Below are 22,517 nucleotides of genomic sequence, written 5' to 3' on the forward strand. Positions count from 1 at the left end.
ACTCCAAACAGAGCTGAGCAACCGTGCCACACTGTCAATCAGAAGTGGTACTACGGCAACCAGAGTCCTTTTCACTTATTTATCTGATGACAAAAATGCAGGCATAGGCAATCAAACTCAGGAGAGCAGAGTTAAATTGCAGAGGACATATTCTGGCGCCATACAGATCCCTTCACCAGTCATGTCAGTGATGTGCGATTGGTCCCCGATTCAGCAGACAAGGCTGATGCATCAGCAGTGATTTATCGGCAGAAGTCTCCAGACATAGGTGGTCCATCCAGTAGTGTTCTAGAATGTAAATGTCAGTCATTACTGCCACTACCTGGCTGTGTTGTGGTACTGCAGGCAAGTTTCTACCAGGCCCTGATGGCCCAATCACATTTAGCAGATTCACAGTAAAAAGTAAGATGAACAGAGATGGCCTTCTTAAACAAATATTTAATTTGCTGTACATGCATTGCAATTTTTTTTGTCTTTACAATAGAAACATTAAAATGTAATGTGGAAAATACAGTGACACATTTACAACAGTAAATCTTTTGATCAAACCAATATGGGACTGTAACAGGCTGAAGGGCAATACCTTGCAGGACCAAAATTGCCAACATGCAACAGTGAAAATGCGCTTGGTGAATGGAGTCAATAACATTTTAGGGCTGCAGTCATAATGCCCTTGTGAGGTGGCATGTCATTTGTAGCAGCACACTGCATTCACAAAAATGCAACACTATTTTTTGGCACAAGTAAATATACACAATTTGGGTCTTTGAGGTATGAATTCATACACAGAACCCACAACTTACCCAAGAAACCCTTTATTTCTACTGAATTCATTTTCACGTTTGACACCACTACACACGGACCCGTCAGCACAGAAATGTATCAGAGCAACTGGAGCACACACATTTAATTCATTGGTCATTTTTAAGCAATCACTTTTTAGAAAACGTATTACTTGTTGTCAATAGAATTCTCTACCAATTTGTTCAGGTCATCAACACAGTGCCACGCGCATGCCACATCAGTTTCGTAAGAGTTAAGCTGTATGAAAACTGAATATTCTGTAAAAATTGGTATAATTTCCACCTATAGATTTGAGCACACTGCACAATTTTCACTTTCGTTATTACTTGATAAAGAAGTAAGCATGCCTCTTCCTCAAGTTACTCATGTAGAATGGACACACACATAAGACCCAATAGTATGAAGTTGAGGTGAACATGATTCAATAGTATGCAGCCATGTTCAGAGCCCCAGTGTGTACACAGGTTTCTGTTTAAGCCCATCACCCTGGCTTAAACTGTACAATTTGACTGATGCATTTTCCCATGGTGCAGCAAGGCAATTCAGTACAGATTATACATGCAAAATTGAAAATTAATGCTGCAAATTAAGAGCGAAAGCCAACATACATGGCAGCCGTCCAGGAGGTACACTATACACTCCTGTGTGTACAGTATTATAAACTCACCGTTAATGCCTGTCTTTATAAGCTATAGGCTAAGCAATATTTAGGCTTGCAACAGGGGGGAACCAAACCCATCTTAAATCAGCTTGTTCCAGTCTACAGCTCATTAAGTCATTAGAGCAACAACCAAGCCAATTCACTTCAATCAGATTTGGAGCGAACTGTCACGCTATTCGGTGTCTGATGAGCCCACCAATGTCACAGGTGCCAGCCCGTTTACGAGATTGCCATGGGAAGAATCAGTAAGCTACCGCCATCTGCATTGCCAAAAGTACCAAGGAGTCTCTCAAAGAAGGGGGCGAAAGCTATAACACCATCAGTGACCACCGCAAAGGAACCAGTAAAGTTCATATAGAGCAAGGGTGAGAACAGCATTTAATTTATCAAAGAATGCAGACAATTACACCTCACCCTGTTTCTTGGGAATAAATGTGTTGTTTTTAGGTAGGGCTTACAAGAATGACTTCACGTGATGCATCATTCATTGGTTGGGGACAGAAGTTAATACACAACTAGACGTTTGGAAACAGGTAATGTAAACTGTTAATCAGATTCACAGAAGAAAAAAAAAAAAAGATATGGCCTTTCTCCAACGTGAATGATCTTGTATTTCCTCTCAAAAGGTAATGACAAGCAGAACTGATGTTGTACACTACTAAAGCATCTCAAATGGCACCCTCTACTGGTAAATCGATCAGTTACTTTGGAGGACCAAAAACACATCAGACACATTTATTTAATGCAGATAGCATTACAAAGCTCCAAAGCTTAACTGAAAATGGTCAACAAAGCTTTGAAGTGAAAAGCCCTCCAAAGCGTCAGCCCTAATTTTAATGTGAGCAAGGACCAACACTGTACACCACCCATATAGGGTCTCCTTTAATTTGGGAAGAACCTCCTTGATCCTTGAACTTCAGATGAAGTATAGGCAGTCGATTTGACCGGGGAACAGCAGATTGTGGGCAATGGAGCCAATGTTGCTGTACTGTGGGGTCAGAGAGGATGGGATCCAGCTTGAGCCAAACTGATTCCATTTGTACAATGGAGAAAGGAGCAACTGTGAAGCTTCACCATGACTCAGGTTCCCCTTCCTGGCAAATGCTGCCAATGATCTGAATCACACGGCTCAAGACACCTCAAACGAACACGCTATCAGCAGCACTGAATATTTCGCATTTAGAATTGGAATATTCCAGAATATTCATTTTTTGTTATATTATACTTACGAGAAATTGTTGGTAGCTCTTCTTTTTGACATTTATGATTATACATTTTTTTGTTTTTAAAGATGACCTAACAGCACTTTAACAATCTTGGGAGGCAGATTCACACATTCGGTTGTGAAATTTAACGGACTGACATCTCAATAAAGTCTTAAAAGCAAACCAGCAACAATGAGCAGTATGTGCTCTCCTGCATCCGTAATGCAGGTATGACCTTTTAGAAGGGAAAGGGACGAGGAAAATCTATACTCTCACATTTTCTAAAAGCGAATAAAAAACAAGTGAACATTTCCCAGCATTTTGATAATGGCTTGCGCATACAGACATAGGACATAGAAATTAAAAAAAGAAAAAAATTTGAAATGTAAAAATCCCAGAAAAAATTAAAATAAATCATGCAACTTCATGCAAATTTCAAATTTTCACTTTTAAGGACAACACGTTTTCACCAACCGCTCTCTTCCAAGAAGGCTTTGTGTAGACCCACTGATGTCTATACTAGCAGGATGGGCTCACAGAGCACAATGATGATTAGACTGACGCATCTGAAGACAGAGCTCAGTGGATCTGTGCAATGCCTGCAGTCAGAAGAGCAACCAATCAAAATGGAGAACGTCTCTCCCACAGCTGACCGGCGCACACGCGTGTGAGAATGCATTGTGGCGGGAATTTTTAAGTAGGTGGAGTAGCAGCAATATTCAGATGAGGTAAGCAGATCAATGCTTTGTGAGAAGAGAACAATTTGGGCCTCTGAAGGTTAGTTTGTCATACAAGGCCCTTCAATACTGAGAAGAGCACGGCATCCTGAGCCCCAAAAGGGATGGAGCTATACTAGGCTGCCACTCACAAGCTTCGATGAGCCAATCAATAGTTTTGCTCACCACAGAAAAACACCAAGACTGCTTCATTTCACCAAGTCACAGTACCTGCATTCGTGGCTTGTGGTTTTGGTCATGAAGCATCAATCACAATTCGCTATATCTGTTCCAGCATGCACTGAGTATTATGACCCAAAATATATGTATCAGAGGACAAAAATGAGACTAAGAGACAACCAGCAATAGGGCAGGAATAGCATTCGCCTGCTCAGCCAAAGTTGCCCCTCCCACCCTCTGAGGTTTCCTTGGAAACCAATTTTTCCTGTAGCAGCACTCCCATGTGGAGGATCAACAGAGCGGCTCACTCTCTCTCTCTCTCCCTTACACACACACACATACATGAAAACACACAGTAGAAGGGAGACACTTCACTGGGAGATTAAGGGAGCATCGGCTTTAAACAATGAAAATCACGGGAGGGCCATAAACGCTCACGCTCCCTTTGGACGAGACGGAGGAGAAGAGGGCGACAGACGCTAGGAGTGTTTTATGGTGTATCTGCCTTTCTGCAGCTGGGAAATGTACAGCTTCGACTTGCTGCCATCCAGCCGCTTGAACCACACCTCGTCATGGTTAATGGTGGTTATTATGGCACTGCGGAGCAGAGGGAGATTACAGATGCGTCAGGCGAACCCACACACGGTTAAAACTGCAAACATGAGCGTCACACACAGGCACGCACACGACAAAAGAAAGACAAACGAGAACCCCCCCCCCCCATCTGCCTTCCGCACGTCCTATGAGGACACAGCCTGGTGACTTACCTGGTGGGATATTCGTCCTTCTTGTGGATGCATATGGCCTGTCCCCGGCTGTACCACTCGCCGTCGTAGAACAAGCGCCCGTCCTCAGACCTAGCGCTGTGCTGGTGCTTCTCATTCTTAGCAGGCACTGATATACAAGTAATACAATTCAATTCACAATTTAAAAAAAATTTCTAATCATTTCATAACATTTTTATCTAGCCAATTCCTTACAGAAGAGTAACCCGAGAAATATCAGTGCACCAGTGAGGATATGACTACTACATTTTTCACCCCAGTGTTATTGAGCGAGAGAAAAAAAAAAAATATGCTGTCCTCACCATCTGCCTTGACTCTGTGTGGTGCCAATGTAGCCATTGCCTGCAAGGGGAATATGGAATGGCAATTAACAATCAAAATTCCTTTTTCCCGCTTAAACACATCGCCCCCCCATTTAATAACAGTATTAGCATATTATTATTTTAATATGCTCCAAATACCTTTCTTATCGCGGTCCAGTCTTCCAGAATGTCCAAATCTTGTAGCATGTAAACAATATAGGGTCGTGAGAATGTCAAGGAAAAATCTGCAATGATTTGAGCCCTGAGGAAAGGGGAAACTATTCTCTACAGTTCCCCGTTTCCCCGAGCAAATGAAACGCACCAGCGATGCAGGCAGCTGTGCCCAGCGCTGAGAATATGAGGAGACTTGCGGTGTCTCATCTGAGGTACACGTATTAGGCTCCTTGAGTCGCCACAGTTATTAGGCTGAGCCCTTGCAGTCCATCGCCCCCTAACTTGTCACAGCATTGGCGAGAGATGCATCTGCTAGCTAGCTCTCCCTTAGCGAGCCATGTGAATCACAGGGCTAAACATCACGCGTTCGCTAGGTTTGGCCCTACAGGCGGCGGCACGTTACAATTAGAAGTCCCAAGCAAGTACAAAAATATACCTGACATCATGTTGTAAAAAAACAAAAAACAAAAGAGAATTCATTAAGGCTGGTAACATCAGACAGGATATCGGAGACGACGACAGGCTTCTTCTTTTTGTCAGGGCTGAAGGGGTCTTTCTTCCTGTTCTTCTTGGACTGCATCCCGTCATTCCACAGCTCTGGGTCAGGAATCGGGAGATTACAGGTTAATTGCTTGCTCTCAACACGCGCAACCCCCTCTGACCTCCTTTCTACTTCTACACACATATTAGAGGCAGTATCTTCTGTAGCTGAATTACAACAGTGGTCTTTGCTGAACCTAAGGTATTAGGCTAAGTCTGTTCTGCATCTCAGGTGACAATGTCAACACTGTACCTTTAGTAATATCTCCATGGAATGAGAGGCAATGCCTGAACAGTACCTACAATAATGTCTACAGTACCTGCAGTAATGGTACTTGAGGTAAAGTTAAGAGCACCTGGCAGGGATGAATAAAACCTTAATTCATATGGTTGACAACCCTTTGTCATCTTTTGGTTGCCCGGGACTAGGAAGTGGTTGTCCTGGGAGCCTGGGCAACTGATATGTTCACCCCTGCCTGGGGTAATGTCTATACTACCTGCAGTAGTGGTACCTGTGGTAAAGTGTACAGTGCCTGGGGTGAAATTTAAGGAAGCCCTTCCCAAATTGTGGTACACATACCCATAGGGGTACACACAATAACTTCAATGGGTATACAAAACAAATCTTAAGAAGAAAAATATTTCCATAAACTGTTTTGTATTGCCAAACACACAATGAGCTGCTGTCTGCCTGTATTCGGTTCTTTGGCAAAAATGGCTCCAATCCGCCCTCTAGTGTGCAAAGTACACATCACCAGAAAAAACAGAGAGGGTAAAAAAAACTGGTTTAAAGGATGTTCATTTTAGGGGTACATAGTTGTGAGCATTAGACTTTGTTGAGGGTAAAGGCTAGCTTGGGAACCACCGTTCTATAGAAAACGCAGTGATGGCTATAGCTCCTGGGCCCAGAGTACTTTCAAAACGGTACCTGAATGGCTGTAGTACCTGAGGTAATGTCTATGCTGTGGCGATCCTCCTCTAACCGCCTGATTTTCTCCTCCAGCTCGCTCTGCACAGTGTCGAACAGCAGCAGCTTTTCACTCTGCGAGGCAACACCACAGTTATGAGCTCCGCACACCAAAACAACAACGAGAGAGAGCAAGAGAGCGAGAGAGAGGGGGGCGAGAGAGATATTAATTGGGCACCAAATGATGCCGCCAGGAAGCTCACCTCCCAGTGCTGGAAGGCAGCCTGGACCTCGCAGTCATACTTGTTCTTCACAGACTCCAGGCACAGCTCTCGATAGATGCCTGAGTACAGAGAGGGGCTGTATTCAACATCTGCCCAGAAAGAGCGCTTCAGAAGTGATAGCACACCTTCCACTACATTCACTATGTCAAAAACATAATCACTTTACGATTAATTACTATTAGGTTAGAGCTGAAATACCCCTCCTCGACCTCAGCTGACAAATGTTAAGCATTCCGGCACAAAATGGATGCCGCGAATCGTCCAGGTTTGCACTAGACATCAGTGGTGGGTGAGAGAAGCCTCCCCCATCCCCCTTTGTTTTGTACATGCTTGGACACCAAGAGTAGAAAAGTGCTGTGTAAATGAAATTAAATACTGCTATGCAGTATTATCATTAGCAGCAAGCTGCATTTCATTGGGGTTACTGAGCTGACTATAAATGTGCCAGCATAACTGCATAGATTTATACAGTGATTTTGGGTCCACAAATTCTGAATTTCCAGATGTATTTAGCTGTGAGCCAGTCTCATAATTGTAATCTTTTTCTTCATTATGAACTTTTTCTTCAGTTTGGAAGAGCACAGTTAAGGTGAGGCCACTAACAGTGACAGTTACTGGAATCAAACAGCAAAAGCCTACCTGCAACCTTTGTTCTGATCTTCATGCTCTCCTGCAAGTTGGCCAAGGGTTCGAGATACTCAGGGGCATTGCCCGCCATCACTTCCTGCAACTTAACATCTACTTGGCTGAGTCTCTCTTTATAGAGCCTGTCCAACAAAACAGATTAAGTCATATTTTAAAAATCTCAGCTTGATTGAATATTAAATGGGTCTTATTACAAGATATAAACCATGTACAGCCACAATTGTTGCAGGTTTAGGGCCATCCAAGAAGAATATGAAAGAAAGAGCAGAACATGGCAATGTCTTACTGGTCTTTGAGATCAGTGAACTGTTTCTCTAAGTTGGTCATTTCGTCTAGGCATTCCATTCTTCTCCTTTCGCAATCCTCATCGTCCATCTCTGCATCATAGGCATTGCAACAATCAGGCACCCATTTAAGTGCATGACAATATTACAAACAAAACCAGCCTGATGGGATTTGTTATGAGAAAACAAGACACCTAAAAACAGGCTTGATAGTCATCCATTTTGATAATAGTGAACATGACATGCCGCTACTTGAATTATGGTGCAACTAGTTTAATTATTTTTAACAAAATAAGCGGCCAAACCGGATTCACAGTATGTTTAATTATTGGTCTCCACAACCACTGAACATTATACTATGTGCAACATCAGCTGTCAGTCAGGCTTGGCACAAACTCTTCCGCTGCCAAATGTTGCTGGCAAATAATTTGTTTAAAGAATTACTAAACGAAATTCACGTACATAAAAGAACAAAACTAAAATATTGTTCATACCTTATCATATTGATCATACATGACCTGCCCACATCTAGCCTACATGATTACCGTACACAGCCATACAGATTACGGAGCTAATCAAGGCTAGCCTGTTCTGGCTACGCACACATGGCCATAGACAGTCAGTTCACTAGTCTCATGCATAATGCATTTTTTGAGAAATATGATTTGCAGGTTACAGCAGTCAAGTGATGCAAAGGACCATAGTGGCAATACAATGGATACATATTTACTCATTGTTAGCTAAACCAAACTGTCAGCAAGCAAACAAAAATGGGCACGGCCAAAATAAATACTTAGCTATTCGTAAGAAATCTCTGCATTATACCCAAAAGCATAGCTAGCTAAATGCCATCAGAGCGTGCAGATAACGACACAAGCATAAGTAGCTCGGGAACGTAAATTAGCGTTAGCTACTTTCCAGTCACTACCATTACCTAGCTAGTAGCAGTCAGCAGTAACGTGAAGCAAACACATTATGTGTGTCACTAGTTAACAACCCGTGTCCTGGCAAAACTAAGCAATGGTGACAATCTAATAAGATAACGTTTTCCACAAAAAAAATCATACCTGAACTGTCTCCATCTTCAGAAACGGAGGAGCTTTCGGTGTCCTCTTCGTCGGAACTGCTAGCGTCTTGCTCCGGGTAATCCACCTCCATTTCTTCATGATTACTGTCTTTCTTTTCCCGCGAGTGAACCGGCATCGTGAGGCTTCGAAAACAGGCGAGAAACGATATTTAAAAAATAAATACTCTGCTGTTTCACAATAAACAATAAACAAACCAAACTAAAAAACAAAGGAGAAAAGAGTTCGAAAAATGGCCACATTAAGTAACCAATCATAAGCGATACAGAGGACGATTTGTCAAACGTGCAGTCCAATCAGAAAAGGTATTCTGAGTGGTAGACTACAGTGCAATGAGTCATCAAATTACCCCCGGGAGTTGTAGTTTTATAGTTACAGGGTGCCATTTGTATTTAACTAAAAAAGGTGCACCGGAACTACATCCCCCACATGTGAACATTTTACGCATACCGTCTTCGCTCCCTACACGGTATCATCTCTGATTTGTGTGCAACCCCCCGCCCCCAATACAAAATCTAAAACATTGGTGTTAGATTGCATGTATAACATCCCTCTCAGGATCTTTTTTCTGGAACAGAGACAGTAGGAGTGGGTAGGGAAAACAGCGATATAGTCAAAAGTGAAGGAGAAAAGGACAGAAGATGGTGATCAGTGCAGGAGGGTGATCATTAAATTGAGTGGCCAATTGCTGCACCTTGATGAGGTCCAGTTGGTTTCCTGGTTTTCAGGCATCCACTGAAAATTAGTTGAACAGGTTGTCCAGCTCTTCAATACAAGTTATACAGGGAGTCTGGTAGATGGTAGCAAATGACAATTAACAGTTTGGTGGGGTTTGTAACAGTTATAGCAAGGAATTCAAATGCAGAGACAGAATGAAAGGAATATAATAGAAAATGTTATATATGTACAATGTCGATTACATCTAGACCAGGGGTGTCTTATCTTTTCCAAAAGGACTGGTGTTGGTCAGGTTTTTGTTTTAGCCCAGTACAACTGTTATGTCTGATTTAGTTCAAATCAGTTGTTGTAATATGCCTTTAAGAGACTGTCATGTTCTTGTGACATGTCGTTTGAGTGTTGTGGTATTGGTTTATGTTTTGTACAAGCATGAAAATCAATGCTGAGTAAAGCGTGGGAACTTTAACCCCAGTCTGGTTCTTGTCTGAACACAATATTTGGCAAACGAGAATGGTGGATTTCAATTTATCTCCGCCTATGCACTCCAACCAGATGGCTGAACTCTTTTAATCAGTATCTTTTGGCTATGGATAAAGGGAATTTGTCGAATGCTAGAAAGTGTGCCCTTTTGCAACAGTTTGCGCCATGAGGGACAGCATATCTTTGCAACTCTGTCACCGACAACGACCACGTTTGCTGCAACTAATGAAGTCCTCTCAAGTTGGTTCAGCTCTGGTCAGAGCCGCCGGATGTATTGCTTCAAACTCTGACAGAGAGCCGAGTGGTCCAGTGTTTCTGTTGCATAATTTGCCTCTGCATTACAGGAGCTGGCTCAGCACTGCAACTTTGGAAACTTACAAGACAAGTTATTATTGATCAACTTGTTTAGAAAACCAGCAGTGCATAGCTGAGAGAGAGGCTAATGTTGGAACCAGATACTTTGAAAATCGATGGCGCGCTGGTTATCGGCAAGCAGTTGGAATGTACACTGGCAGCGTCTGAAAAGTCTGCCTGCGCATCCATGGCTCAGCAGAGCATGACGTCATCACCAGCTGTTCAAAAAGTCACTGAGGCAGAAGAGGCATACATGACAACAAGGGCCAAGTTGTGCCAACAGTGACTGGAACGGTGCTGTGCAAACTGTGGGGGCGATATAGCTCAGCAGGTAAGACCGATTGTCTGGCAGTCGGAGGGTTGCCGGTTCAAACCCCGCCCTGGGCATGTCGAAGTGTCCTTGAGCAAGACACCTAACCCCTGACCTCTAACTGCTCTGGCGAATGAGAGGCATCAATTGTAAAGCGCTTTGGATAAAAGCGCTATATAAATGCAGTCCATTTACCATTTACCATTCTATCAGACATGAAATCAAACCTCCATCATGCCCAGCACTGGGTATGCCCTGCAGAAACTGTCACAAATGGAATCATTTAGCTCACTGGTGCCGCTCTCCTCCGACACATTCAGTGTGTTCCAGGAGGTCATCTGCCGTGCATATAAACTCTGTGCAGCACGAGCAGGTAGCGTTCAAACAATGTGATGTGAATGACACACCCATTTCCCTAATAGAAGATACAGGGGCAAAAGCTTTACCTCTGAATAAGACCACATGACAAGATTTTTTCCCCATGTGCTCCTGGAAGTGGCAGCTGTCCCACCGTCAGGCAATGGCCACGGCCCTATCCAAACCTTGGTAAGGGTGTGTCTTCCCGTGCAATACAAGGATCAGTCTGGCCCGACACACGGTTCTTCCTAATCATGAAAGGGGTCAACCTAATGCGACTGGACCTATTCCACTGCCTGTGATTTGTACTAAACTACACCACTGGGGTGCACATCCTGCAGATCTTTGTCGCTAGGCCACATCGTCACCCTGATCTCTTTGAAGGCTTGGGCTGCATCTCTGGGTTTGTGCACCAGCTCACAGTTGACCCAATGGTGGCGGCTCTCACTGTCTTTTTGAGATGTATTGCAAGAGGAGTTATGCTACCTAGTGAAAGAAGTTGTCATTGAACTTGTCAACACTTCACACTGGCTGTCGAACCTAATGGTAGCCTGGAAGAGGACAGGGAAGTTGTGACATAAAGCCATCATACCTGATGAGTATCTCCTCTCTACCGCAGAACAGCTGACCAGTCACTTCCACAGGTCAAAAGTCTTCAGTTAGAAGCACCTGCGCCACGGGTACTAACCTCGCCCCTGAGCGTAGGGACTTTACTGTCTTTGTCTCTCATGTGGGGCTCTTCAGATATAAGCACATGGTTTTTATTATGTCATCTGCCCCAAGCTGTTTTTAGACAATAATGTCGCTCATCTTAGTAGTCATCCAAGGGGTCACCATTTATCTCAATAATGTGGTTATCCACAGTGCTATGACAGGCCAGAATGACACATGCCTGGAGCAGGTGCTTCAGTGATATGTGCAGTACGACGTCACCCCGTGCACTGAGAAATGCATATTAGGGGTTGAGGAGATAAGAGTTCTTGGGCTTCAGACTCTCCTGCAATGGCATTACCCCCATTCTGTCTCACATGAAGGCTGTTTTCTCCCTGCCTGAAACCCTTTCTCCATCCCAGCTATCTTAATATTTTTGAAATGGCCACCTATTTCCTCCAATTTATTTCGCAGTACTTGGACACCATGGCTCCCCTGCACCAGCTGTTAAAGAAGGATGCTGCGTGGGTCTGGACCCGTCTGCCAGGAGGCGGTGCGTGTCATCCAGCAGCAGCTCACGTCATCATCAATACTGTCACACTTCAGCCTGGATGCGCCCACAGTGGTCACATGTGATGCCTCGGGTGTGGTGCTTGAAGCACTAATAGAATGCCCATTGTTTACTTAGCAATTCTCCTGAGGAGTTATCATTGTTGTCCGTTTTGCCATTCCAAACACACCAAAAGTATTGTGAATATATTAATATGTTATTATCTCTGGTTTGGATAGACTCTTTAAAACAAAATGAGTCCACCTACAAGTACTGGCCAAGCAGTCCCTCACTATAGCCGATGAGACCCACCGTGCGCCAGTAACGACGAGCTGGACAGTATAAGTTCTGCCCAGTACACAGCCAGCCAGTAGAAAAATATATAGTAACAATTCAAAAGCATTTAGCCGATGAAATTGCATTTCTAACAGTGCATAGTTTTGTTAGGCTTCCATGAGACTTCCATAACATCATTTGGTTACCAAGCGTCCTTTTGGAGTTTCCACATGGCCTTTTTGGAAACCCACAGAGGCATAGCTCAGAAAAAGCAATGCAGAATGCTTATTTGTGGTGGTATTGTCATCAAATGTGAACCAGGATTTGTCCAGTATTGTGGCTGTGACGCCATTGTGTTTATAAACTCACCAGGCATACCCACAACCATATCCATTCAAAAGAATATTTTAGCGGAGAAAAAAAACTTACTCTGTGGGCTTCTGTTACTTTCTTTCTGAAACATTTAGAGTAATTCTGAAAACAAACTACCAAGGGTTACCTTGGCGAAGAGACCAGTGTTATGCCTAAAGTCAAAAGGGTTCAAGAATAGTAATCATTTAAATTTTTGGTATGTCATTGTCAGGCTTGTGTTTAAAAAAGGGGGCGATACAGAAAGGGTAAAACATACCAAACACACACTGTGAAAGTCAATGGCCCTTTGAAGACTGATATTAAAATGCCTGATGCAACCAACCATTTTCTCTCTATTTAATCTTCTCACAGAACAAAAGGTGTCCACAGCTTGGTTCTGCTACTTCAGTTAAAAGCTGAACTGAAGCCTAATTTACTGTAAAATGTATACATTATAAAGCAATACAGTAAACCAAATTACACATTAAAATAATAATTAAAAAATTTTTATCTATAGATTTCAGAATTATTTTCATAGTATTCATAAGGCTTTTAGTTTCAGTAGCTGTATTATTGTGTTTTACAAAAAAAAAAATATGTTTGTTATATTTTGTGCATTTCAATTAAAAAAAAAGAAAACAAAAACAATTCACACCCACAAAATACTTATGAAATATTGCAACCAGGCTTAAATATTTCCAAGGCTTTAAATTATATTTTATATTCCAACATTGATAAACTGCAAAAATAAACTCCTGTGGAAGACAACTGAATCAACTTAACAAAATTGCACCTGAGAAATACAGTTTTCCTCTTAGCAACCACTGCAAACACATATGGACAGTCATATAATCACATACCCTCCTTCAGAGAAATGGTCAGATGATCCCAGGTCTTGGTTCATTGAGTGCATGTCCAAACAGATTGTATTTCCCGTTTTAAAAAAAGGGCTACCATGGGCTTCAGTTTGCAGTACACTGATACAGTTACGGGTCAGTTATGCGAAGCGAAAAATGTAGAACTAAAAGGCAGTATCAAGAGCTGTAGTGTGGTGTAGCTAAGTTCTAGTGGCTCACCATTGATTACTCTATGGGTTATGATGGAACATAAGACCCAGGTGTCTCATATGAACAAATTTCAATTTGCACAATAACGATTAAGCTCTTGATTGAATTCATGAGTTTATAAGTTTATTATCTGGTTGTCATTTGAAGACCTGAACTTGCAGACAAGTTCTCCTCAGTTTTACTCTCCTGTCTTTGGAGCATGTACAGTATGATTCATACGGTGCATGCTACATTTGCAGCAATTAAACAACTACCTGTCTTGGTGTAGATATTCATCTTACTACGAAAAGCTTAGTAAGATTAATATGTTGCCCCTTTGTCATGCTTTATTAGCATGATATACCACGTGACAGGACTACAGAACAACCAAGGAGCATCTGAGCCATTTTTAGAGACATGTGAACTCCTGCAGTTTCTATTAAGCAACTGTCGTACAGGGGTGTGATGCAGAGGAGTGCTAAAATTAAGCACCATCATCTGGAAACAAATCTGCATATACTGTGATTCTGTCAATATGTTTTAAACAGACAAAAGTAGTTGTACAAGCCCAAGTGTTCCATACCTCACATTAACCAGAAACTTCACTGAAGGCAGGCATTTATTCCAGGTCTGACAGTCTCCAAAGTTTCCAAAATCGTGGGCCAACGGTGAGGGGAAGCCATTGGTGGCCTAGGGCAGCGTCCTGAGTAGGCTCGCCACTTGCTCGTACGTGATAAATACTACCATGTTGACTGGGAAGGCACGCATGCAATTAAGTCCCAAACCCTTGAAAAAGACACCAGGTCCCTCTTGGCGAACGCTCTCAGCAATGCAGTGCAGGAAGCCGTTATACCTCCTTTTCCCCATCCCGTCCACCTGCAGGCGAGCCTTGATCACATCCATGGGTGTCCCAACAGTCCAGCCAAAGATCCCAGCCAATCCTCCAGCCAGCATAACCACAGGCCACGCTAGAGGAAGAATGCACAGCATCAGGCAATTTCCCAGGTTCTTGCCTCCCTTCCCACAATTCTCATCCCGCCCTCTCACAAGTGATTGCTTTTTTGTGCAAACTCAGTTTCATGGTTACCTGGTTGTTTCTGGTCGGCTGGTGTGAGCCACTCACACAGGGTGCTGTAGGTCAGGAAGTAGGTGGCAAAGGAGGGGCCATCTCGTAGGGCGAGGGCAGGGGCGCCCCTGTACAGGCTCAACACCCCCTCCTCTTGGCCAATGGTCAGCATGCAGTGTATAGGTCCCCGGTATTTGGGTAGGGTTTGGTTGGCTGAAAGTTGGCGTGGCTCCATCTGGCACTGCAGCCGCACTTTAACAGTGTCCATTGGAGACATGACCAACACCTTCACCAGATATATTCAGTCACAATCTTTGTAGGTTCCAAAATCTTTTTTTTTTTTTTTTTTTAACCACAAACATGCTGTAAGGAAAACCCAGTAGGGGACCACAGGATCAGAGACAGTCTGCAACAACGCACAAACAGCCACCCATCCCCACCCACCCATGCACGCACAAACAACTCAGCCCAAATCTTATAGCATACACACAAGGCTTATTCTAATTGCATGCCCAAAGTATTACAGTGGTCATGCTAGCCCATGCATCTTTGGAATGCAGGACATTTCAAAATCTAAATTTTTACAATTTTATAATTCAATGTGTTCTGATAAAAAAAATATAAATAAATACATAAAATAAATTAAATATGTTTGCCAATTTGCCAGCTCACAATAATAACACAACAAATGTATGTTGTTTGTAATTTTATTTTGCCACTTGTAGCTGAAGTGAGATGAAGCAGTGAGATTACCGGAATTAAATAAGCTACAAATAATGATTTCGCATTTAGATCAAAACAGGCCAATAATATATTTATATTATTAATTGCTAGGAGTGATTTTAATTTACTCATGCTGAGCAAGCTAGTTAGAGCATGGAATCTTGTTTTAGATTTTTCGTTCAAACTATGCGCTGTCTCTTTGAATTTCACAATCCTATGAATGGCTGTGTAAATATTATGATAAATAAACAACACAGATGTCAAACACCATTTTGTTGTGGTTCAAGTCTGTGTCATTGCCTCTTGTAGTCTTAAAAAAGACCATAGAATATCTGTGTTTATAGATTCCAGAATGAGATTAAGTTCACCATCATTTGCCACCATTGTATTTGAGAACTGTATGTAGTTGCCTGTCCTGAACAACTGTTATGCTGGTGCAAACGTAACAACATCAAACAGGGGTAGCTTAAAACAGAGTAGATGAATTGGGGACGTTCTAATCATTATAGATCAAAACATGATCGGCTGATGCACGGTCCCATTTTAAATTTCCTGAAAAATTGGCTATTTATGAACTCAAAAGTAAATAATTATTTTATTAATAAAAACAATCAGATTTAATCATAAAAAAACAAATTTTCCCCAATTTTGGTTGGGCTTGCAGAGAATACCCAAAGACCATCATTCTACATTGGTTCCTCTGCTGTGTGGTCCTATGTCTGATTTTTAAAACTATTTCTCTCTGCCTTCACCCCAGTTTTGAAATTCTGGTGTGTTGTTAGGAGGAACTAGGCTAATACATTAGCAACCCAAGGAACCATGACTAACTTAAATCTACCTCACCCCTCACAAGATGAAGTTACCTGTGTCTAGTCATAGCTGGTCAATGACATTGCCAAGTGTTAAGTGTATGGTTATACACTTTGTTGTACGTCGCTCTGGATAAGAGCGTCTGCCAAATGCCTGTAATGTAAGCCTGCTGTAGGGTTCAATCTCCTGTTTTCAAACATTTTCCTTATATTATTTTTATCAGTGAGACCAACGTAAATTTGCTTGTCAGCAATCCAAAGGGAAACAAGATTGCTGGTGGCCATTGTTGGAGCAATAGTCCAAAAATAATCCAAGCTGGTCGGAGTAGAGTTCTCGCTGCGGTAAATAAACGACACATTTCTGGGCTATTCATAAGTACCAATCTCTGACCAATATAGCTGACTGACTGATACTGACTTGTTTAGTTGTACCAGTTGTACTAGTTGTACCCCAACAGTGTGCCATTTTTGGTAGTTGGCCACAACTGGCTACAGAATGCAAAAACATGCATTGGAAGAAATTTCAGGCCTTTCAGAATGGCAAAATTCACTGACTGATGCTGTTGGGGACATGTGCTGTGGCATTACTGGATTAACACTGGTTGAGAGATTGGCTGGTTATAGCACAACCAAAAATGTGTAATATTGGGCTTCAGGTGGTGACCATTGCACACCATATCCACTCATTAATCAATTGCAGGGTTATAAGAATGCATTCAAAAACAGAGTGAATGACAGGGACCAGCATAAAGGTGAGGGTAAGAGTACCACCAGAGCAGGCGTCTGTCACCTGGGTTACGCCTCCTGCGAGCCCTGATAGGAAGATGTCCAGCTTGGTTGGCATGGCCTCTGGGCTACCAGAGTGCAGTTGCAGTAAACACTGCAAGCAGTTCCTGTAGGTTCCAAAGACCACAGAGGAGGTGATAGACACCGTGGTCAAGGGCACTGACATGCCTTTGAAGAACCCATATACCTAAAGAAATAAGAGGGGCATAAGAATATCCCTGCACAAAGTTGCAACAGTTCATACAAGTATAAATCAGGGGGAGTTCCCAAACATTCATAGATTGCAACCCACTTACTCAGGGAATAGATTATATGTGGCCTACAGGGGGGCAGGGGCTTTTGAGATCATCTTGTCCCGGGAAGAAGCAAGACACACAGCGGGCCTGGGTATACTTTACAATTTCATTTCATGATTAGATTTGTTTACTGGCTAAAACAAATACATTAAAAATTTTTAGATAACATAAAACATTTTGTTCATGAATTGTTTGCACTTTTTTTTTTTTTTTTTTAAACTCTTTCTCCATTGAAATCATTGTCCATTGATGCATACACAAGTGCAACATTTGACTGGCATGAGTATCAAAATAAAGTATATTATAAAAACATGAACAAAATGTTTTATGTTTTATGATATTTCAAAATGCATTATGCATTCTCGACTCACTTCAACCTCTCAAACCCACAGTTTTGGGAACCACATGTAGTGCTATGAACCTTACCCCTTCAGTCTTACAGGTGGAGCGAAAACAATGCCAAACCCCAGTGAACTTCTGCTGGGTCTGTATCCTCACCTGAAAAATGTACTGACTTTACGGATTTCACGTATTCATTATCTTCAGCATTCGAATGCAAATGAAATTTCAATCCTCTACATTTTGTAGGCTTACCTTGACTGTGTCCAAAGGGTAGCCTACGGCCACACCTAAGGCTCCTGTAGAGGACAGAAGAAAAAAGCCACTCTAAATTTAAGCTACAATTTATGACTTTCCGCATCGGAATAGTGAAACTTGCTGAACTATGGTTAAATGAGTAGCGAAATCAGAATATGACGATCTGTCATATGTTTCAGTGTGTTCGCTTCTGTGAGGGTTGGGCTTGTTTCAACAGAATACAGGTTTAAACAATACACTTCTACCCCAAGTAGCCTAGCCTACTATAAAAGATGTCACAAAGGGGCTGGAGAGAGTAGACAGCAGCGTAAATTTGCAAAACAAAATTATTCCGGGGAGTAAAACATATATATGGCGCTATAAATATACTGGTGTAATTGCATAACAGCATTGATACCGTATTAAATGACGGTACGTCACCTCCCACAGACCCAGCTACGAAATCCGCAAAGTGCATTCCCGTTGAAACTTGCAGTCAATCCAGAAAACTGGGACGAACACAGTCCAGTAAGCAATGTTGTAGTCATAAAATGCCGTTTTGAATCGGTACGCCCGTCCTCTAAACTTGCCCTTCCGCTGCGGTAGTGAAAGCTGCACGCAGCCGCGTACCATCGAGTGTTGTTGTTGACAACTTTCCAGGAAGGACACCCACGGAAAATTTGCCGTAACAACTGCAAAACACTTTATATAACACTCGTAGACTATTTAAACAAAGTTGCAGGAATAGCATATCAATCGTGCTTACGCTTTCCCCAAAATGCATTTTCAAATGAAGTATAAAAATAAATTAGGAAATCAAAACGTGTTACGTGCGCTTAAATTCAGGTAACAATTATGAGCGAAATCCTCATGTAGAATTCTCCTTTAACCCTTTGAAGAGTAGGTTTGTCTTTTTTTCCCCAAAATTCTTAGTCAATGCTCTAGAAATCCATTGCTTCCTATAGTGGTTGTTACATCTGGAAAAAAAAAAAACACGTTTTCAACGTACAAAAATGTCAAGTTACTCACACACACACACAAAGCACTATTAAGTGGTCTAGTCATTAAGACTTGCTAAATCTAGGCCTGCCATTAAAAGTACTGATATCAAAAACAGGCCAAGTTTCAATACACAACATTGCCTATCTGAGCTAACACTAATTAAACATGCTGTATTCCAAAGCCATGCTGCTACCCAATGTTTCCTAAATTGTGGCCCTGTGTTTTTTCTTCTTACCATGTCAACACATTGTGGTCATTCAAACTTTTAAGTGTCATGTCAAAGTATCACATAAAAATAAAAAAAACAGCTGCATGGAAGAACACAATTTAAATTAATGTTTTAAACACCTGATGAACACATACACACCAGAAAACATGTTTATACTTGTCAAGTTCATTTTACAAAATGTGCAAGCTCTCAATCTGCAACATTTCTAACACAGGGCCAAGTTACATTAAATAATTTAGGAAACATAGGGTAGCAGCATGGCTTTGGAATACAGCATATTTAATGAGTGTTTTTAGCAAGGCACATGCACACACACACTTTGCTTGCTTTAGGTTGTCCATCGTGTCCGACGATGACAATCCTGCCTCTGCTACTTGTGAGTCTTGTGGCTGTGGAGCCCAATCTGCGATCCACACTGTCTGCCACAAACAGAACAGGTTAAAGCAAGGCATGCACGCACACTCATCTCGCATTATGACATGATCACAGACAAATGTACAAAGTAAACTATATCTAAAAAAAAAAAAAACGTTTTCAACATACAAAAATGCCAAGTTACTCACACAAGACATACACTGTCTAGAACTCATTCATTCAAACTGGAAAAATCTAGGCCTGCCATTAAAAGTATTGATATAAAAATGACACCAAATTACTGTACTGAAAGCAATATAGGCTATCTTGCCTGACCAAATTTAAATAAGCTGTATTCCAAAGCAATGCTACCCAATGTTTCCTCAGTTGAGGAAAGTTTTAACTTTCCAGCTGATATCTTGGTGTTGCTTCAGTATTTCGAGATAATCCTCCTTCCACATGATGCCATTGATTTTCTGAAGTGCACCAGTCCGTTTTCCAGCAAAACACCCCCACAACATGATGCTGCCACCCCCATGCTTCACAGTTGGGATAGTGTTCTTTGGATTAAAAGCCTCACCCTTTCTCCTCCATACATAATGCTGATCATTATGTTTCATCTGACCAGAGAACACTGCTACAAAAGGTTAGGTCTTCATCCTGGTGATCACCTGCAAACTTCATTCTGGCTTTTTTATGCCGGTCTTGGAGTAGGGGCTTCTTCCTTGAGCGACAGCCTTTCAGGCCATGCTGATGTAGGATTCTCTTAATGGTGGATGTTGATACTTTGGTACCTGATGCCTTCACCAGTTCCTTTGTTGTTGTCTTGGGGTACAGTTGAACCTTTTGGACCAAAGTTCTTTCAGCCCTGGAAGTCCATTTGTGCCTCCTTCCTGAACAATGCAGTGTCTGTGTAGTCCCAAGATTTTTATATTTGCATACAATTGTTTGTACAGATGCTCATGGTACCTTCAGTTGTTTGGAAATGGCTCCAAAGGAGGAACCGGACTTGTGGAGGTCCACAGTTTGTTTTCTGTGGTCTTGGCTGAGTTGCCAAGGCAGTGGCTCTAAACGTAGGCCATTAAATACAACCACAGGTGCCAATTAACTCCAAATGAACTCCTTATTATGACAATTGGCCAATCAGAAGCTTCTAAAAAGTCATTACATCAGTTTCTGGAATCTTCCAGACTGTTTACAGAGACAGTCAACTTGGTGTATATAAACTTTTGACCCACTGGAATTCTGGTATAGTGAATTAAAGCTGACATAAATTTGTCTCTAATTAATTTAAAATGACCTCTGCTGTGAACAAAGTAGATGCCCTAATTGACTTTCCAAAAATTTGCGGAGTTGTTAAAAAATGAGTTTGAATATCTTGAGCGTAGGTGTATGTAAACTTTTGGCCTCAACTGTAGAGACAGACATGCACCACTTTGGTTTTGCATGACTCAGTGGAACACTATGCGCTTAACTGCAACCGCTTAACTGCAATTGTGCTGAAGAGGACAGTGCTATGTGCCCTCAATTGAATACCAACAATGCAGCATGCCTGTCCTTGCAGGAGCCGGGTCTCTTGGCGGTGGTGTTAGTTCAGGTCAGACCATTCAGTGCCCTCCATTTAGATTTGTAATAAAATAATTGACGTTGTTAAAGACACACACACACACACACATTTCAGGGCACCTGTGGAAGACACTGGCCTGGGCAGGGGAATCGGACTGATTATGACCATGCCTACTGTCTGAGCAGCAATTCAACACAGGTGAGCCCTGTTAGCTTGACTTGTTAACATATAAACTGCTCTGATTCCTGAGTAGGGGCCTTGAGCGCAGAATCGTGCGATGAGAGAGAGCAAAAAATGGAGGGGAGAAGCTGAACATATTAAATACCAAAGGGCATTGGGTTTTTCTGTGTTATTTTAGTTTATTGTATTATTGCAGTTTCAGTACCAGAACCTGTGAGGGTGAAGACAAAATCTGTTTTATTTCTGGCATGTGCCTAGGCTCTCTCCCTGTCCTCCCCTCCTCTAATAAAAGGTCAAAAGACAAGTTGAACAAACTTCATTTCCCTGCATCTTGCTGTCTTCCTAGGGGTTTACTGTCACAGCGTATGTAGGACAGCACCATAATAATTGGGGCAGAAGAATTCACAGGTGTTTCTGATTAGTCAGCTGTGTTCAGTTGCTTCCTTAGTGCAGGTAGAAGAAAGCTTTCAGTCTCTAGTCTTGATTATAGACTTTTGACTGGTTTTGGAGTCAGTTATTGGCATTTGCCAACAAGAGAACATGAATAAAAGCTTAGAATCTGCACTTCAACTACATGTGAATTGTTTGATTTCAAATCTAAAATTGTGCAGTACAGAGCCAAATATATATGGAATTTAATGGAAGCTTAAATATACATTTTGGGAGGATGTGCTAGTCCTCTCATACAAAAACGTAGGGTATACATCAGTCTTCTCTTTGTGTTCCTTTTCTTTGTCATAAGACTCTGTTACACTTTCTGATTATAGTGCCTTATTTCTGTCATGTCTTGTAACCAAAATGATTGCCTATTAACACTAAAAGCTGCCTACTTCTGGTTATTGCAAACTATTATTGTTGTTGTGCCATATTTCTAAACTCAAGACCACAGCAACGTAAGTATAAGGTTTGAAATACAGGCATCAATTACAGATTCAAAAGTTCCCTGTCATGGCAGCAGGGGTCACATATACCGCCTACGACATACATGATTCGTACAAATACCACATACTACATCTGAAATTAAAATGTTAGATTCCATGTTGACTTTGCTGTGTAGACGTTGATAACTAACATATCTGTGGGGTTTACTGAAACGGCCAGAAGCGACGTAGCAATTGCTAATTTACCACATCACTGTGACAATTAGACATAATAAACAAGCTTACTCGTAAATTGTTGTGGGAGCCAATGAGAGCATTGGGCGGACTGCAAACGGGGGAGTTGTCTTTGTCACAATGTCGAGATTGGTCTGAGGATTCCTCCATGAAAGGATACATGAACACCTCCAGTGACGTCACGCCCAT

General features: G+C 41.9%; 2 protein-coding genes across 16 annotated transcripts; both read right to left on the minus strand.

Moving 5' to 3' along the window:
• Window positions 1-418: 418 nt before the first annotated feature.
• On the minus strand, window positions 419-8,830 carry LOC135257022 (breast cancer metastasis-suppressor 1-like protein-A). The gene is made up of 10 exons (XM_064339372.1): window positions 8,555-8,830; window positions 7,490-7,580; window positions 7,198-7,325; window positions 6,538-6,617; window positions 6,313-6,409; window positions 5,335-5,424; window positions 4,813-4,877; window positions 4,654-4,693; window positions 4,334-4,460; window positions 419-4,163 (listed from the first exon to the last, which is right to left on the minus strand). The coding sequence occupies exons 1-10, from the start codon at window positions 8,688-8,690 to the stop codon at window positions 4,046-4,048; spliced, it is 972 nt and encodes a 323-aa protein (XP_064195442.1). The 5' UTR covers window positions 8,691-8,830; the 3' UTR covers window positions 419-4,045.
• Window positions 8,831-13,457: 4,627 nt separating this feature from the next.
• Window positions 13,458-22,512, minus strand: LOC135257023 (solute carrier family 25 member 47-B-like). 15 transcript variants are annotated; one of them, XM_064339378.1, is made up of 7 exons: window positions 22,380-22,512; window positions 19,431-19,531; window positions 17,900-17,943; window positions 17,732-17,803; window positions 17,014-17,196; window positions 14,713-14,977; window positions 13,458-14,593 (listed from the first exon to the last, which is right to left on the minus strand). In XM_064339378.1, the coding sequence occupies exons 5-7, from the start codon at window positions 17,173-17,175 to the stop codon at window positions 14,316-14,318; spliced, it is 705 nt and encodes a 234-aa protein (XP_064195448.1). In that variant the 5' UTR covers window positions 17,176-17,196; window positions 17,732-17,803; window positions 17,900-17,943; window positions 19,431-19,531; window positions 22,380-22,512; the 3' UTR covers window positions 13,458-14,315. The 15 variants fall into 15 exon arrangements, with proteins under 15 accessions (XP_064195448.1, XP_064195451.1, XP_064195455.1 ...); XM_064339381.1 differs by lacking the exons at window positions 19,431-19,531; window positions 22,380-22,512 and adding exons at window positions 17,306-17,401; window positions 18,300-18,505; XM_064339385.1 differs by lacking the exon at window positions 17,732-17,803.
• Between the last annotated feature and the right edge of the window lie 5 nt (window positions 22,513-22,517).

The sequence above is a fragment of the Anguilla rostrata genome, chromosome 6 (assembly GCF_018555375.3).
Source record: "Anguilla rostrata isolate EN2019 chromosome 6, ASM1855537v3, whole genome shotgun sequence".
Classification (NCBI taxonomy): Eukaryota; Metazoa; Chordata; class Actinopteri; order Anguilliformes; family Anguillidae; genus Anguilla; species Anguilla rostrata.